The sequence below is a fragment of the Chiloscyllium punctatum genome, chromosome 17, assembly GCF_047496795.1.
Source record: "Chiloscyllium punctatum isolate Juve2018m chromosome 17, sChiPun1.3, whole genome shotgun sequence".
Classification (NCBI taxonomy): domain Eukaryota; kingdom Metazoa; phylum Chordata; class Chondrichthyes; order Orectolobiformes; family Hemiscylliidae; genus Chiloscyllium; species Chiloscyllium punctatum.
In genome coordinates this window covers 44,877,841-44,895,332 of record NC_092755.1, presented here as the reverse complement: position 1 = coordinate 44,895,332, position 17,492 = coordinate 44,877,841, and the positions used below count along the sequence as shown (strand labels likewise).

The 17,492-nt window shown below is 44.7% G+C and overlaps 1 protein-coding gene across 2 annotated transcripts in view; it reads right to left on the bottom strand.

Annotated features, from left to right (window-relative positions):
• Positions 1-15,667, bottom strand: part of dgcr2 (DiGeorge syndrome critical region gene 2) — an 88,356-nt gene extending 72,689 nt beyond the window's left edge. For both annotated transcript variants that reach the window (XM_072587031.1, XM_072587032.1), the window contains exon 1: positions 15,485-15,667. In XM_072587031.1, the coding sequence (XP_072443132.1) occupies positions 15,485-15,554 (70 nt within the window). In that variant the 5' untranslated portion in view covers positions 15,555-15,667. The remainder of the gene's footprint in view (positions 1-15,484) is intronic.
• Positions 15,668-17,492: the final 1,825 nt, after the last annotated feature.

Here is a 17,492-nt window from a genome sequence, read left to right as displayed (position 1 = left end):
TCTCCAACAACATAGCTACCTTTCTTTCTGTCTGACACTTACTGCAAGTCTTCAAATTATATATCTATTCTTGCACAAAAAACAATCTTCAAGATGATTAAGACAGTGAAAAATTGAGATGGATTACAGATTTCAAGTGAATACTAAAAAAGTAAAAAAAAACTAAAGTTAGAGATGATTCAATAAGACTGATAAAATATATGACAAGGTGTGAAATAGAACAGCAATAGGACCTGGCAACATTTAAGGGAGTATTTCAAATTGCAATGTATATTCTGATGAGGAAGACAGACCACCACAAGAATCCACCATCCATAGCTACGGAAGACAGACAGTATTAAATGGAAAAAAAAGTGTACATTTGAAATGATGAGCAGCATGCCAGAAAATTGAGAAACTTTAAGAATTGACTAAAGGATTACAAAAATAAAAAGTAAAAATAAGAGTTCAAATAAGCAAGCATCATCAAAACATAGCAAGTGCTTGCACAAGAATATAAAAAGGACAACAATATTTTATGTAAACATTGGTCCCTTAAAAGGTTGAGATTGGGAAATTAATGGGGAGCTGCATAGACTTTGAACATTCATTTTTGAACTGTCATCACAATAGAAGACACAAAAAGCAAGAATAGCAGAAAATCAGGACGCATAGGGAGGGAGAAAGCTGAAACAAACACTTTTACCGGAAAAATAAAACCAGAAATAAAGTAAAAGAACTTAAGGGCTTAAAAGTTTCCTGGACCTGAGAATCTGCATCCCCTGAAAGGAAGTGGCTACAGAGAAACTGGATGAATTGATTTCAAATTCCCTTACTTCTGCTAGGTGAATTGGAAAACTGAAAATGGGATTTGCCTGTTCAAGAAAGACAGAAAGCATGAAATGCCAGGCCAATTTGTTTTGCATTTATATTTAGGGGAATGGTGGAATCTATTCTGCAAGAGCTAGCAGAGGAATATTTTGAAAATCAGAGCATAAAATTACATTGACTCTGTAGAGTTTTGAAAGGGAAATAATGTTTTGACAAATGTATTACTGAATTCATAGTCATAGATTCTTTACAAGGCAGATGGAGACCATTCCAGCCATAGAGTCTGCACTGAAGAGCAAACTCCACCCTACCTCCACATTTACCATGGCTAATTCACCAAGTTTGCACATTCCTGTACACTATGGGACAATGTAGCTTGGCCAATCCACTTAACAGCACAGAGGTGGAACGAGTGGAGTATGTCAAGCTCCTGGGGATGGTCATCCACAACAAGCTTTCTTGGACTCTTCATGTGGATGCACTGGTCTCTTCTTCCTGAGGCAGCTGAGGAAATCTGGCATGACAGTGACTACCCTTGCCAACTTTTATAGGTGCGCCAGAGAGCATTTTGTCTGGATGGATCAGTACCTGGTATGGCAACCGTACCATTCAAGATCGAAGACGGTTACAGAGAGTGATGAATGTGGCCCGGGCAAACACAAAGGCCAACTTCCCATCTACAGAATCCATCTACCAGGCCCACTGTCAAGGAAAGGCCGCCACCATTCTCAAAGATCCATCCCACCCTGGCAAATGCTTTTCTACAACCTCTACCACTGGGGAGAAGGTACAGAAGACAAAACACACACACCAGCCAGTTTTGAAACAGGTTCTACCCTACTGTTGTTAGAATACTGAATGCACTCAAGATCTTAACATTTGCCTGTATCTGTGTTTTTGTTTTTGCTGCTGTTTACCTATTATTTACTTATCTATGCTACTTAACTCTGATCTACCTGTATTGCTCATAAGACAAAGCTTTTCACTGTGCCTCGGTACATGTGACAATACATTCAATTCAATCCAATCCAATCCAATCCTTGGACTGAGAGAGGAAACTGAAGCACCCGCACAAACCCACACAGACATGGGGTGAATGTGCCAACTCCACAGTCACCCAGGGCTGGAACTAAAATCACGTCCCTGGCACTAAGGCAGCAATGCTAACCACTGAGTCATCATGCCACCCATCTCCAGTTCTTTACAAATGCAATATGTAGGACTGATAATGGAATAGATATAGTATGTTTGGATTTTCAAGGCAGGTACCACAGAAAAGGTTATGACACAGGTAATTGCTTGTGACATTGAAGTTAGGGTCATTGAATATTTTTAAGGCCAAGATAGATAGATAGATGACAGAGAAAGGGTATGGGGGCAGTCTGGAGCATCAAGAACACAATTAGATCAACCACATCCTTATCAAAAGGCAGAGTAGACTCAAGGTGCCAAACGTCTAACTTCTAATTTGGAAGTTCATACGATTGTACAAAATAGTGTTAGGAAAGAGGGGTTACTTTCAGATCAAAAACCCTTGAGCAGTGAGTGCCATAGGAATTAGTGGTGCAGCCTCAACTATTTAAGATCTATATTAATGACTTGAAGGAACTAAGTGCATTGCAAATCCAATATTGCAAAATTAGGACAGGAAGCTCGGCAGAGAACACAGTTCACGAAAGGGGTACAAACAGGTTAAGCGAATGAGCAGGTGGAACATACCATGAAAAATATGGTCATTAAGTATATTCAAGGCTGTGAGAGACAGATTTTTAAATCAGTAATGGTCTTAAGCGTTATGAGAATAAGGCAGAAACTGAAGTTGAGTGTTGTCATAACACCACGATCTCATTGAATGGCAAAGCAGTCTTGATGGGCTAAATGGCCTATTTCTGCTCCTAAATTTTATAGTCCATGTCCATTTCACAGGAAGAACAGAAAAACAGAATATCATTAATACACTGGATGACTTCATACATAATAGTCAGTGAAGAAATCCTTGGCTGCTTGTGGAATAGTATTTTCCAATTTCATAACAGAGTCACTATAACGCCAAGAGTGTAATTCCTATGAAAAGACTCAACCACGTCTTCCCAATTCTTGACCTTCAAATAACTTCAACAATTTCTCCAAATGTGATGGCATGATGGGTTAGTGGTCAGCACTGCTGCCTCACAGCACCAGGGACCCAGGCTCAATTCCACCCTCGGGCGGCTGTCTGTGTAGAGTTTACACATTCTCCCCATCAGCATGGGTTCCCTCCAGTTTCCTCCCACAGTCCAAAAATGTGCAAACTAGATGGACTGGCCATGCTAACTTATCCATAGCATTGAGGGATGAACAGGCTAGGTAAGTTAGCCATCGGAAAAGCACGATCACAGGATGGGGTGGGGTGGGGGGGTGCCTGGGTACGAGAGCTGGTGTGGGCTGAATAGCCTGATCTTCACTGTCGGGATGTAATCTCCACTCAAAAATTTCCTTGATACTTCATGCTAAGTACATTCTTCTGAAGTTATCATTATTCCACATTGTAGCCTCTGATTTGAACTCTGGACTGCAACCCCATCACTACCAAGACTTCCTTGGTTAATATCATATTTTTATGTATACTTATCTCTATGTACCTGCGTAACTTGTGTTTTCCTGAACGCAAATGGTTTTCCCGTCACTCTAGGCCAAAGTGCATCAAACGTTTTCCATTTAACCTTTTAACTTTTCTCCAATTGCCTTCTTGCATTATATACTGTCCTCGATTGTCACCCTCCCCTCACTTCACTCTCAGGTACACTGCCCTCCCAAATTCCTCCTCCAATCCTTCAGTACTTCACTATCCTGTGCTCTCACCATATACCAAACCCAATCCTATTAAATACTTTATTAGATAAGCCTACAGCTTCCCGTTGTGCCTTTTCTGGTATCTGCTGACGGGCTCAGAGGAATTGGCATTGCTCATGAGTCAGAACCAACAGCCCAATCCAATCTTTATGTCCACTGAGAGCAAACTTCCCAATTCTCTTCCTATTTCAACCTCATTTTCCCACTGTTAACTCAAACTCTCACCACCTCTCTTCCTCTAGAACATTTATTCATTTGAGAACTAGGCCATTACCATTCATGAACTTACTGTGGATGACTGCAATAACATCACAGCTTTAATATCCAGGGGTATTCAGTATATAGAAAGGATAGACAAAAAGGAAAAATGGTGGTGAAGTTGCATTGCTGATTAAAGAGGAAACTAATGCAGTAGTGAGAAAGGATCTTAGCTTCGATGTGGAATCTGTATGGAGAGATCTAAGAAACATCAAGGGGCAAACATTAGTATATAACAGGCCTCAAACTATATGGATGAAGTTGAGAATGGCATTAAACAGAAAATTAAAGATCTGTGCAATAAAGGGACAGAGTTATTAGACTTTTTTTATTAGATTATTTACAGTGTGGCAACAGACCCTTCGGCCCAACAAGTCCACACTAACGTGCCGAAGCGCAACCCACCCAGACCCATTCCCCTACTTTTACCCCTTCACCTAACACTACAGGCAATTTAGCATAGCCAATTCACCTAAACTGCACACTTTTGGACTGTGGGAGGAAACCGGAGCACCTGGAGGAAACCCACGTAGACGCGGGGAGAATGTGCAAACTCCACACAGTCAGTCGCCTGAGGCGGGAATCGAACTCGGGTCTGTGGCGCTGTGAGGCAGCAGTGCTGACCACTGTGCTACACTTTAATGTGCACAGATTGCCTTTTCACTGTCAAACTGAACAAACTTAGGAACAATAGCATAGAGGACGAATTTCTGGAGTGTATATGGGTTCATTTTCTGGACAGACACATTGAGGAACCAACTAGAAAACTGGCCATTCTAGACTGGGTATTGTTTAATGAAAAGGAAAAACTGGCAATCTAGTTGTGCAAGGCTCCTTAGGGATAAGTGACCATAATGACAGATTCCTCAACAAGATGGAGAGTGACATCAATGTCTCCAAGAAGAAGGCCCTCCCTGATTTTAAATAGAGGAAACTACGATGGTAAAAGGAAGCTGTAAGCTGGCTATGACAGATTGGGGAAACATTAGTTAAAGGGAAACTGGAACGGTAATGGCAAACATTCAAAGAGGGTGTGAGTGAACTGAAATAATTGTTTATTCCTGACTGGCACAGAAGTAAAATTGGAAGGATGGCTAAACCATGACTTACAGGGGAAACTAGAGATAGTATACAATTGGGTAGAAAAAAATGCAGAGCTGAGGAATAGTAGTAGTAGTTTAGAATTCAGCAAGAGAGACAAAGAGACAGGAGAGGTCTTGAATGAGTACTTTTCTTCAGTATTTACAAATGAGAGGTACCGTATTGTTGAAGAGGAGAGTATGAAACGGACTGGTAAGCTAGAGGAGATACTTGTTAGGAAGGAAGATGTGTTGGACATTTTGAAAAACTTGAGGATAGACAAGTCCCCTGGGCCTGACGGGATATATCCTAGGATTATGTGGGAAGCAAGAGGAAATTGCAGAGCCGTTGGCAATAATCTTTTCATCTTCACTGTCAACGGGGGTGGTACCAGGGGACTGGAGAGTGGCGAATGCTGTACCCCTATTCAAAAAAGGGAATAGGGATAACCCCGGGAATTACAGACCAGTTAGTCTTACTTCGGTGGTCGGCAAAGTAATGGAAAGGGTACTGAGGGATAGGATTTATGAGTATCTGGAAAGACACTGCTTGATTAGGGACAGCCAGCACGGATTTGAGAGGGGTAGGTCTTGCCTTACAAGTCTTTTTGAATTCTTTGAGGAGGTGACCAAGCATGTGGATGAGGGTAGAGCAGTGGATGTAGTGTACATGGATTTTAGTAAGGCATTTGATGAGGTTCCCCATGGTAGGCTTATGCAGAAAGTCAGGAGGCATGGGAGAGTGGGAAATTTGGCCATTTGGATAGAGAACTGGCTAACCGGTCAAAGTCAGAGAGTGGTGGTAGATGGTAAATATTCAGTCTGGAGCCCAGTTACAAGTGGAGTTCCACAGGGATCAGTTCTGGGTCATCTGTTGTTTGTAATTTTTATTAATGACTTGGAAGAGGGAGTCGAAGGGTGGGTCAGTAAATTTGCAGACGACACGAAGATTGGTGGAGTTGTGGATAGTGAGGAGGGCTGTTGACAGCTGCAAAGGGACTTAGATATGATGCAGAGCTGGGCTGAGGAGTGGCAGATGGAGTTCAATCCTGTCAAGTGTGAGGTTGCCCATTTTGGAAGGACAAATAAGAATGCAGAATACAGGGTTAACGGTAGGATTCTTAATAAGGTGGAGGAGCAGAGGGATCTTGGGGTCTATGTTCATAGATCTTTGAAAGTTGATACTCAGGTGGACTGAGCTTGCAAGAAGGCCTATGGTGTATTATCGTTCATTAGCAGAGGGATTGAATTCAAGAGTCATGTCGTGATGTTGCAGCTGTACAGGGCCTTAGTAAGGCCACATTTGGAGTACTGTGTGCAGTTCTGGTCACCTCACTTTAGGAAAGATGTGGAAGCTTTGGAGAGGGTGCAGAGAAGATTTACCAGGATGTTGCCTGGAATGGAGAATAGGTCGTACGAGGATAGGTTGAGAGTGCTAGGCCTTTTCTCATTGGAACAGCGAAGGATGAGGGGTGACTTGATAGAGGTTTATAAGATGATCAGAAGAATAGATAGAGTAGACAGTCAGAGACTTTTTCCCCCGGGTACAACACAGTGTTGCAAGGAGACATAAATTTAAGGTGAAGGGTGGAAGGTATGGGAGGATGTCAGGGGTAGGTTCTTTACCCAGAGAGTGGTGGGGGTATGGAATGTGCTGCCTGTGGGAGTGGCAGAGTCAGAATCACTGGTGACCTTTAAGCGGCAATTGGTTAGGTAAATGGATGGGTGTTTAAGCTAGGATAAATGTTCGACACAACATTGAGGGCCGAAGGGCGTGTTCTGTGCTGTATTGTTCTATGTTCTAAGAGATTGATTAAGGAAAAGAGAACAAAAGTAAGTTTGTGGGGACCATTAAAAACTGAAACTGACTGTGAAAACGTCTATAGATACATGAAGAGAGAAGGAATGAAGGCAGTAGGTCCTTATGTTCAGAGTTGGATAGTACTGACAAACCCTTCCGTCAAACTTGTCCATGATACCCTGTTTCAATCTCGTCCCACTTGCCCATATCCTTCTAAACCCTTCTTATTCATATACCCATCCATACGCCTTTTAAATGTACCAGTTTGCACCATACTTCCTCTGGCAGCTTATTCCATACCTCTGGCATGAAAAAGTTGCCCCTTTGATAACTTTTATATCTTTCACCTCTCACCCTAAAACCATGCCCTCTAGTTTTGGACTCCCCTATCCTGGGAAAGAAACCTTGACTATTCACCATATCCATGCCCCTTCTTACTTTATAAATCTCTGTAAGGTCAGCCCTCAGCCTCCAATGCTCCAGGGATAATGGCCCCCAGCCTATTCAACCTCTCTCTACAGCTCAAACTCTCCAGCAACATCCTTGTAAATCTTTTCTGTACCCTTTCAAGTTTCACAAAATCCTTCCTATAGGAGGGAGATCAGAACTGAAAACAGTATTTGAAAAGTGGCCTAGCCAATGTCTTTGACAGCTCAATGCACTGACTGATAAAGGCAAGCTGACCAAATGCCTTCTTCACTACCCGATCTAATTGTGACTCCACCTTCAAGGAACTATGAAACTGTATCACAAGGTCTTTTTGTTCGACAACACTCCATAGGACCCTACAATTAAGTGTACTAGTCCTGCCCTGATTTGCCTTAACAAAATGCAATATCTCACATTTATCTAAACTAAACTTCATCTGTCACTCCTTTGCCCATCTGATCAAGGCCCTGTTGCACTGTGTAGTCAGAAGTGCAACGATAGAATTTGTAACAGAGAACAAAGAAACAGTTGACCATTCTCCACCACATCCTTCATCTACACCCCAAATCTATCACATTCCATGCCCGTCCAAGGAACAGAAAAATGCTCCAATTCACTTAAAGCCTTTAGTCCCCCATTCATCAAAACATTCTAGAACTATTCATTAATTCTAAAAGTCACATCTGGTCTTATATACACCAGCTTTCAATAAAAATATGACTTTCTTGACCTGACTGCTCTCCCAACAAGGTACTCATCTCCACTCAACTTCAAAGGACACAATTTTGAAATGATAGTTATGGTTTTGCAATTTACTGCCAGATATGATTGTTCTGAAACTTATGAAAGATACAAAAAGGGATCGAAGGGGCAACTTTCAGGGACAACTGAAGTAATGGTTCAGCAATCTACTGTCTGATCTGATTGGAAAATCTGACTTTAAAGAATAACAATTGGTTAATTCAGCATTATCCAAACATAACCCCAGCTTCTTTTCACAACTCCAGATTTTCTTAAACTCCACTCCCTTCTCCCACCCATGGACCTCGGTCATACGACTCAACCAATCCAATTAATTCTTGCTACCATATCCTTCTTTTATACTAACCTGCATGGCCAAACTTCTTTTTGTGCTTTTCCCGGAGTCCTGAATTCACATCTTTCTCAAGTTTCTCTGCCATCTCCCCTAACGCCCTTTCTGACCTACCTTCTATTCTATTCCTAGTAAACTGTAATTACTCAACAGCTCCCTCCAACCATGTATGCCTGTAATGTCCCTCTTCAGGTATAGCCCCTCTTACATCTGCCAACACTGCCCTGCCCCTGAGAAAAATAAAGTCTTGACCTCTTGGCTCTTGCAAACCTCCCTAAACCCTCCAAAGCCATTGTTTCTACTTCCTAAATCAGTTTCGATCTTTCCGGAACTCCATGTTTGAATCCAACAATCAGGTTTCCAATATTGCCTCACCACCATAACAGTCATTTATGACTCTGATAAAAGCCATGTGACTATGACAAATGAAAGCAATTCTTCTTAACATTTGCCCCTCACTGACTCTTCACTGTTGTCCAGCTAGATGGAGGTGCTCTCAGCTGGTTCTATTCTCAGCTGGTGGTATTCCATGGAATCATATGCAATGATTTCTCTTCCTGCTCCTATACCCAAGGCACTGCATTAGCTTTCACTGACAAAACGTACCTCGACCACATGTCCACCTCTCTCAATTCCTCCACTATTGCTAGAGCATACAATAAAATGCAGTTAAGAGACTTCACTGCACAGCATTCTGGGAGAGGTCAGTTCAGTCACCAAGACTGAATAGCAAAGGAAATACAAGAAATTGATGAGGAAAGGAAGAATAGAATTTGAATGCAACCCAGAAATCAAATAAAATTAAACTGCCAAAATTTATACAAGTATGCAAAAAAGAATTAATCAATCAAGACAGATGTGGGTCCATTACAGACACAGTTAACAGAATTTATAATTGGGAAAAGAGAAATGGCAGAGAAGCTGAATGGTTACTTTTTGTGTCTGTTTCCACTGAGAAGGGTGCAAAAAATTTCCCAGAATTACATATTCCTGTGACAAGGGATAATCAGGAGTTGAAGTAATCTAGCATTAATAAGAAGGTAAGACTGGGGAAATCAATGGAGATGAAAAGTGATAAATCCCTAGAACCCGATAAACTGTATCATAAAGTTTCAAAGTAGGTAGCTAAAGAAATTGTCATGCATCGGTCATTATCTTCCAAGATTCCATAAATTCTGGAATGATTCCTGAAGATGAAATCTAGCAAATGTCATCCCACTATTTAAGAAAGGAGCGAAAGAGAAATCAAGGAATTATAGATCTGTCAGCCTAACATTGGTAGAAGGAAAAATGCTAGATACATACAGAGGAGCCTCAAATATCTGAACCCTTCAGGAGAGGAGTATTTTGTCTGGATAATTGAATGCCAGATAACAGGTGAGCAAAGCATCAGGACCTCGCGATCTTGTCCGGACAATCGAGTTTCCTTTGTACAAACTTCGGATAAAAACTTCTGATTAGGCATTGTCAGCACGGAATGACAAATGGAACATCATGTTTGATTAACTTAAAGGATTATTTTTGAGGATGAAAATAACAGGAAGTCAACGGATAGAGATTTTCAGAAGGTTTTTGATCCACCACAGGAGGTTGGGGTACTTGGTAATATACTGGCATGGAAGAGTAATTGGTCAATAGGCAGAAAACAGTACGAATAAACAGATTATTTTCACATTGTTAGATTGTGACTACAGTACAACCTCAATTATCTGAATGACATGGGCAGAGAGTATTTTGTTTGGATAACACAGTTTATCCAAGCATCGGGACCTTGAGATTTTGTTCGAATAATCCAAAATTCAGATAATCAATGTTGTTCTGTACTGGGGTATTGCAAGGATCAGTATTAGGGCCCCAGCTGTTCACGATAAAAACAGAATCATAGACTTTTACAGTGTAAAAGGAGGGCATTTGACCAGTGCCTGTACTGACCCCTGAAAGAGTTACCCAGCAAGTCCCATTCACCAGGTCCATCTGTGTAGCCCTCTAAATTCATCACTTTCAAATACATTCATAGAGAGCGGCAGAGAGACTTCACTCAGGAGCATTGTGGGAGAATTTGGCTCAATCACCATGCGTGAACAGCAAAGACGAACCTAGCGTCAAGGAGCAGTAAGCCCCACACACTACATCATTGTAGTCTTTCTATCTGCACCCCCCTCCCACCTGTAACCAACAAAAAAATGTGGATTGAGAGTGGCTGTCCAGTGGTTTGTTGCGGCATATGAGGTACTTGACCTGTTTGTAAAGAAATTTAGGTAACCACTCAGTGCTGCTGGTTGGTACAAGTGTGGGATTAGGTGAATACTGGACTTCATCAAGTAAGGTGAGCAAGGTAAAGGCAACTTCCTTTGCATAAAGATTCAGAGATAGCAGTTAGCACAGCTGTGTGCTCCTCCTGCCAGGGAGTGGTCTAGTGCCTCTGATAACCACATCTGCAAGAGGCTGCAGCTCCTCCCAGACCACGTGGTTTGGCTAGAGCGGCAGTTAGATACATTGAGGAGCATACGGGGCAGAGATTGTGATAGGCGTTAGATACGGGAAGGTGGTCGCACCACAGGTTCAGTCAGGTAGATGGGTGACTGCCAGGAGGGGCAGGCTAGTACTGCATAAGTTGCCTGTGGCTATTCCTTCTCTAATAGGAGTACTATTTTAGATACTTTTGGAGGGATAGCCTCTTAGTAAGGCGGGGGGGGGGGTAATAACAGCAACAGCCAGGCCTGTGGCACCGCTATACAGCAGGGTCAGGTGAAGTCCAAGCAATTAAAAGTGATAGGAGACCCACGAGTTAGGGGCAAAGACAGACATTCCTGTTGTCACTTTCGAGACTCCAGGATAGTGTGCTACCTGTCCGGTGCCAGGGTCAGGAAGTGTCCAAGTGGTTACATAAAATTTCTGATTCAAGATGGTGCCGATACTGGACAACTCCTTGCGAGCTCCCTACAGGAGAACTTATTCTAACCTTTCTTATAACCTCTCCATACTTTTAACCCTAAATTTTAAGTCTGTAAATTTACTGATCTTGCTTCGCTCACCTCCTGTGCAGTGTAACCTCATTGTGTCTAAAGCAGCTTATGATCTGCATATCCTTGCTTACTATTTATTATCTGCCTGTACTACTTACCAACAAAGCTTTTCACTGTGCTTACATACATGTTACTACAATAGATCCAATGAAATTCTTAAGGACAGGGGAGCAGTTAGAGGTTACTGTGCACATTGGTACCAACGACATACGTAGAAAGAGGGGTAAGGTCCTGTGGAGTGAGTACAAGGAATTCGGAAAGAGGCTGAAAAGCAGGACCTTGAGGGTAGTAATCTCTGGGTTGCTACCAGTGCCACGTACTAATGAGGCAAGGAAAAAAAAGTTAGGTGAGATGAATTAGGAGTTGCTGCAAGTGGCAGATTTTCAGGATCATTAGAACCTCACCTGGGGGCAGAAGTGAACTGTACCTCAGGTACGGATTGCACCTAAACTGGACGCTAGAGAAGTGATTGCTGGGCCGCTTGCTGAGATATTGGTATCATCGATAGTCACAGGTGAGGTGCCGGAAGACTGAAGGTTGGCAAACGTAGTGCCACTGTTTAAGAAGGGCGGTAAAGACAAGCCAGGGAACTATAGACCAGTGAGCCTGACCTCGGTGGTGGGCAAGTTATTGGAGGGAACCCTGAGGGACAGGATGTATATGTATTTGGAAAGGCAAGGACTGATATTGGATAGTCAACATGGCTTTGTGTGTGGGAAATCATGTCTCACAAACTTGATTGGGTTTTTTGAAGAAGTAACAAAGATGATTGATGAGGGCAGAGCAGTAGATGTGATTATATGGAATTCAGTAAGGCGTTCGACAAGGTTCCCCATGGGAGACTGATTAGCAAAGTTAGATCTCATGGAATACAGGGAGAACTAGCCATTTGGATACAGAACTGGCTCAAAGGTAGAAGTCAGAGCGTGGTGGTGGAGGGTTGTTTTTCAGACTGGAGGCCTGTGACCAGTGGAGTGCCACAAGGATCAGTGCTGGGCCCTCTACTTTTTAAATGATTTGGATGCGAGCATAAGAGGTACAGTTAGTAAGTTTGCAGATGACACCAAAAGAATATCACTAGTGAGGCAAAGAGAAGAACTCAAAACATCAAAGACAGAGTCACAAAGAAAACCTGAGCAAATCAAGTACAAATGGCGGACTTAGAAAGCTAAGGGCCTGTATCTCCTTGCTGACAAAATGCCCAGTGCCACCAAGACATTTGGCCTCAAACCCATGTGGAGTAAGGATAGCACTGTTTTGACAAGGAGAAAATATCTTCCAACAGGCAGAACACTTAAAAATACTCTTAAATTGCAACAGAATCGGTGAAGATGTGTATGAGAAAATACGCCAACTCCCCATCAATGATGATCTTGGACTCCCAACTAGTGTGGCAGAAGTTGAAACCATGATTAGACACGTACTAAATGGAACAAAGTTGCAGGAATAGACAGGACTTCAGTGGAACTTTTTGGAGTTGAGCTTACACACCATCTCCATCAACTGGATTAAAGAAGAAATCTCTGCCTTCAAGAAAGGAGACAAAGTGGGCTGAGAAAATGACTGAGGAATTTCCCTATTCTCCATCACTGGAAAGACCATTGCCCAAGTCCTTGACAGAAGCCTGGTTCCAATTTCAGAAGATCCTGTTAATGGCTGGCTATCCAGCAAAATTAACCAATTTCTTCTATTCCCTGCACGACAAGGTTTCAGCAACAGTCTTCACTGATGGTAATATGACAGAACCCTCAGAGATGAAGGCAGAAGTAAAGCAGCCTTTTCTCCACCTTCATCCTCACCATTCTTTGGGAAGCTCGTTGACAAGCCAATAATGTGGATATTGTCAACAAAATGGACAGAAAAGTTTTCAGCCTTAACCAGTTGAAATCCCATAGGAAAATAACACCAACCTCACTTCGAGTCACACAGCACAGAAACAGACCTTTTGGTCCAACTCATCTATGTCAACCAGACATCCCAATCTGATCTCGTCCTGTTTGCCAGTATCTGGCCCATACCCATCCAGAGGCCTTTTAAACGTTGTACATGTACCAGCCCTGCACCACTTTCTCTGCCAGCTCATTTCATACACACACACCACCCTGTATGTGAAAAGGTTACTCCCTCAAGTCCCTTTCAAATTTTCACCCTCACCCCAGGAACAGAAACGCTACTTTTTCACTACTCTCCACTATGCTCAAAAATAGATGTGCAGTCCCTGGCATTGTAAGGTAGCAGTACTAACTGTGCCACCTACCTAAACTTTAACATGCTAGGGCAATCCTTCTCAGGCAGTTCCTCCCCTACACCCCCACCATGCAAACAGATACACTGTCCTTCCCCCCCCCATCACGCAAACAGATACACTGTCCTTCCCCCCCCCCATCATGCAAACAGATACACTGCTTCCCCCCCCCATCATGCAAACAGATACACTGTCCTTTCCCCCCCCCCATCATGCAAACAGATACACTGTCCTTCCCCCCCCCATCATGCAAACAGATACACTGTCCTTCCCCCCCCATCATGCAAACAGATACACTGTCCTTCCCCCCCCATCATGCAAACAGATACACTGTCCTTCCCTCCCCATCATGCAAACACACCGTCCCTCCCCCCCCATCATGCAAACACACTGTCCCTTCTCCCCCCCATCATGCAAACACACTGTCCCTTCCCCCCCATCATGCAAACACACTGTCCCTTCCCCCCCATCATGCAAACACACTGTCCCTTCTCCCCCCATCATGCAAACACACTGTCCCTTCTCCCCCCATCATGCAAACACACTGTCCCTTCTCCCCCCATCATGCAAACACACTGTCCCTTCTCCCCCCCATCATGCAAACACACTGTCCCTTCCCCCCCATCATGCAAACACACTGTCCCTCTCCCCCCATCATGCAAACACACTGTCCCTCCCCCCCCATCATGCAAACACACTGTCCCTCCCCCCCCATCATGCAAACACACTGTCCCTTCCCCCCCATCATGCAAACACACTGTCCCTTCTCCCCCCATCATGCAAACACACCGTCCCTCCCCCCCATCATGCAAACACACTGTCCCTTCCCCCCCCATCATGCAAACACACTGTCCCTTCCCCCCCATCATGCAAACACACTGTCCCTTCCCCCCCCATCATGCAAACACACTGTCCCTTCTCCCCCCCATCATGCAAACACACTGTCCCTTCCCCCCCCATCATGCAAACACACTGTCCCTTCCCCCCCCATCATGCAAACACACTGTCCTTCCCCCCCCATCATGCAAACACACTGTCCTTCCCCCCCCATCATGCAAACAGATACACACTGTCCTTTCCCCCCCCATCATGCAAACAGATACACACTGTCCTTTCCCCCCCCATCATGCAAACAGATACACTGTCCTCGCCCCCACCATCATGCAGATACACTGTCCTCGCCCCCACCATCATGCAGATACACTGTCCTCGCCCCCACCTCGCGAGGCTGGGGCGGCACGGTGGCACAGTGGTTAGCACTGCTGCAGCGCCAGAGACCTGGGTTCAATTCCCACCTCAGGCGTCTGTCTGTGTGGAGTTTGCACATTCTCCCCGTGTCTGCGTGGGTTTCCTCCGGGTGCTCCGGTTTCCTCCCACAGTCCAAAGATGTGCAGGTCAGGTGAATTGGCCATGCTAAATTGCCCGTAGTGTTAGGTAAGGGGTAAAGGTATGGGTGGGTTGCGCTTCGGCGGGGCGGTGTGGACTTGTTGGGCCGAAGGGCCTGTTTCCACACTGTAAGTAATCAAATCTAATCTAATCTAATCATGCAAACAGATACACTGTCCTCGCCCCCCCCATCATGCAAACGGATGCACCATCCTCCCCCCCGCCTATCACATAAACAGATACACTGTCCTCTCTCCACCTAGCTTACCCGGAGGAACAGAATGCGCAGTTCTCCAACCTTTCCCGTCATCACCCCTAAAAACAGTCCTCCCCCTACCTCCCGGAACTAATGCCGAATGCATCCCTTATCCGGAGGAACAGATACATGGACCTTTTCATCCTACTATCACCACCCGAAGCAATCTTCCCCTGCCCTCTCTGCTGCTGCTATCTGCAGCCACGGAGTAGGCCTTCTCTCCAGTCGCGACCTGTCTTGCCCGGCCCCGAGTGTAACGCGTCAGATACCTGGCCGTTCCGACTCCGCCACAGTCACGATTAACATCAACAGCAAAGGGATGTCGGGTTTGGGCCACATTTATCCGCCAGGCATCCTCCGGCCGGCAGCTCCTGCCCCGGCCCCGCTCTCAGGCTCCGGGAAACACATAAGATGGCGGCAGCAGAGCGCCGAGCATTGCGAGAGTGGGCGGAGCGCGAGGCTGGGGAATGGTTCCCCCCTCAGAGGGGCGGGGCGAGATGCTAGGGGCGGGGCGAGAGTCCGGGGTCATGTCCTCAGGCGAGGGGGGCGGGGCGAAACGCTGGAGGCGGATCCTCGAGCGGGGGGGGCGGGGCGTGGGTTAGTGATGGGGCGTGAACTTGGACGTGAGGGCAGATCTTCAAACGAAGGGCGGGGCGGGACGTGAAGTAGAGGTGTGTCCTCCAGTGATGGACGTCTGGGCCGTCTCGCTCAAAGTGTGGGGTTCTCCATGTGGAATAAACCCAGAACCAAGCATTCTACCTGAGTAACCATGGCACCAAAAAACACAACAAGGCCCATAACACAGCGGGCATCAATGTGGACTTCAACAGTTTCCTCATTTCCCCTTCTCCCACCTCACCCAGTTCCAAACATCCAGCTCAGCATCGTCCCCATGACTTGTCCTACCTACCTATCTTCTTTTCCACCTATCCACTCCCCTTCCCCCCCCCAGCCCTACATCCCCACCCCCACTCACCTATTGTACTCTATGCTACCTTCTCCCCACCCCGCCCCACCCTCCTCTCACTTATCTCTCCACCCTTCAGGCTCTCCGCCTGTATTCCTAATGAAGGGTTTTTGCCCGAAACGTCGATTTTCCTGCTCCTCAGATACTGCCTGAACTGCTGTGCTTTTCCAGCACCACTCTAATCTAGGCTCTGGTTTCCAGCATCTGCAGTCATTGTTTTTACCATAACACAGCAGCAGGGCCCAGTGGACCAGCGCCAGGGAAACCAGTTAATCCACATAACCGAGCTAGTTAGTCAGTTCAGTCTAATCTATGGTAACGCTGTGCGGCCTTGTGTTACAGAAAATTGCACTGAGTTACAGTCCTGTATTAAGATAGGAGCTGAGGGTCATCATCCGCATCATCATTACTTTAGTATACAGTTCTGGGTGCAGGGTTACATTGAAAGAAAATATATAGTCCAGAAGTAGAGGCTGTGGTTCATTGTTCTCAGATTGTTCTTGGGGATTGGCTTAAAACGGCATCTAGATTTTGCTGCTTTGCCATCTTTCTTCTTTCGCGAAGATGCTGTTTATGGGGTGCCAGATATGACTTTATGCCACACGCTGCTATCCTTCTGTATTCTGCACTGTAGTCATTGCCTTTTAAGAGCAGTAATTGCTTCTCAACTTCCTTCAGGGTAGAAGATAAAAGAGAAGTGGAAAGCTCTTGTAGTGGTGCTGCTTCCTGAACTTCTTCATCTTCATCTTGAGCTTCAATTTCCCCCACAACAATCTCCACTTCTTCAAATTCAACTTGCTTTGCAAGAGCGACACAATGTTCTTTGATTGCTGGAAGCTCCTCTGACAGTTCAATGTCTTTAAAATCATGAATAAAATCTGGGAGAAGCTTCTGCTAAACTGTTTGCAAGCAGTCCTTACTGACATCACCCTAGGCTTCCAAATGATGTCAATAGCATTTTTACTGTTTCTAAAAATATTTGTCCTGTCATCCAACCTCTATTGCCTGACCTAAAATAAACATCTAGAGTGGACTTAAATTAACCGGGGATGGAATGGGAGTTTGTGTTTTAAAAAAAAATCATTCCCCAATTCACCAATCGTGTTACAGCCAAATCATGTTGATGAAACACATGTTATAGAAGAACTACCTGTACCTGGCACCCAGTAATCTATCACAGCACCCAGTACCAAGGCACTCAGTCAGGAGAGAGATGGAATATTCCCATTGGCTTGGATGATTGCAGCTTCAACATCACTCAAGAAACTCAAAACCATCCAGGATAAGAAAACTGCCAGCACTTACTGTGA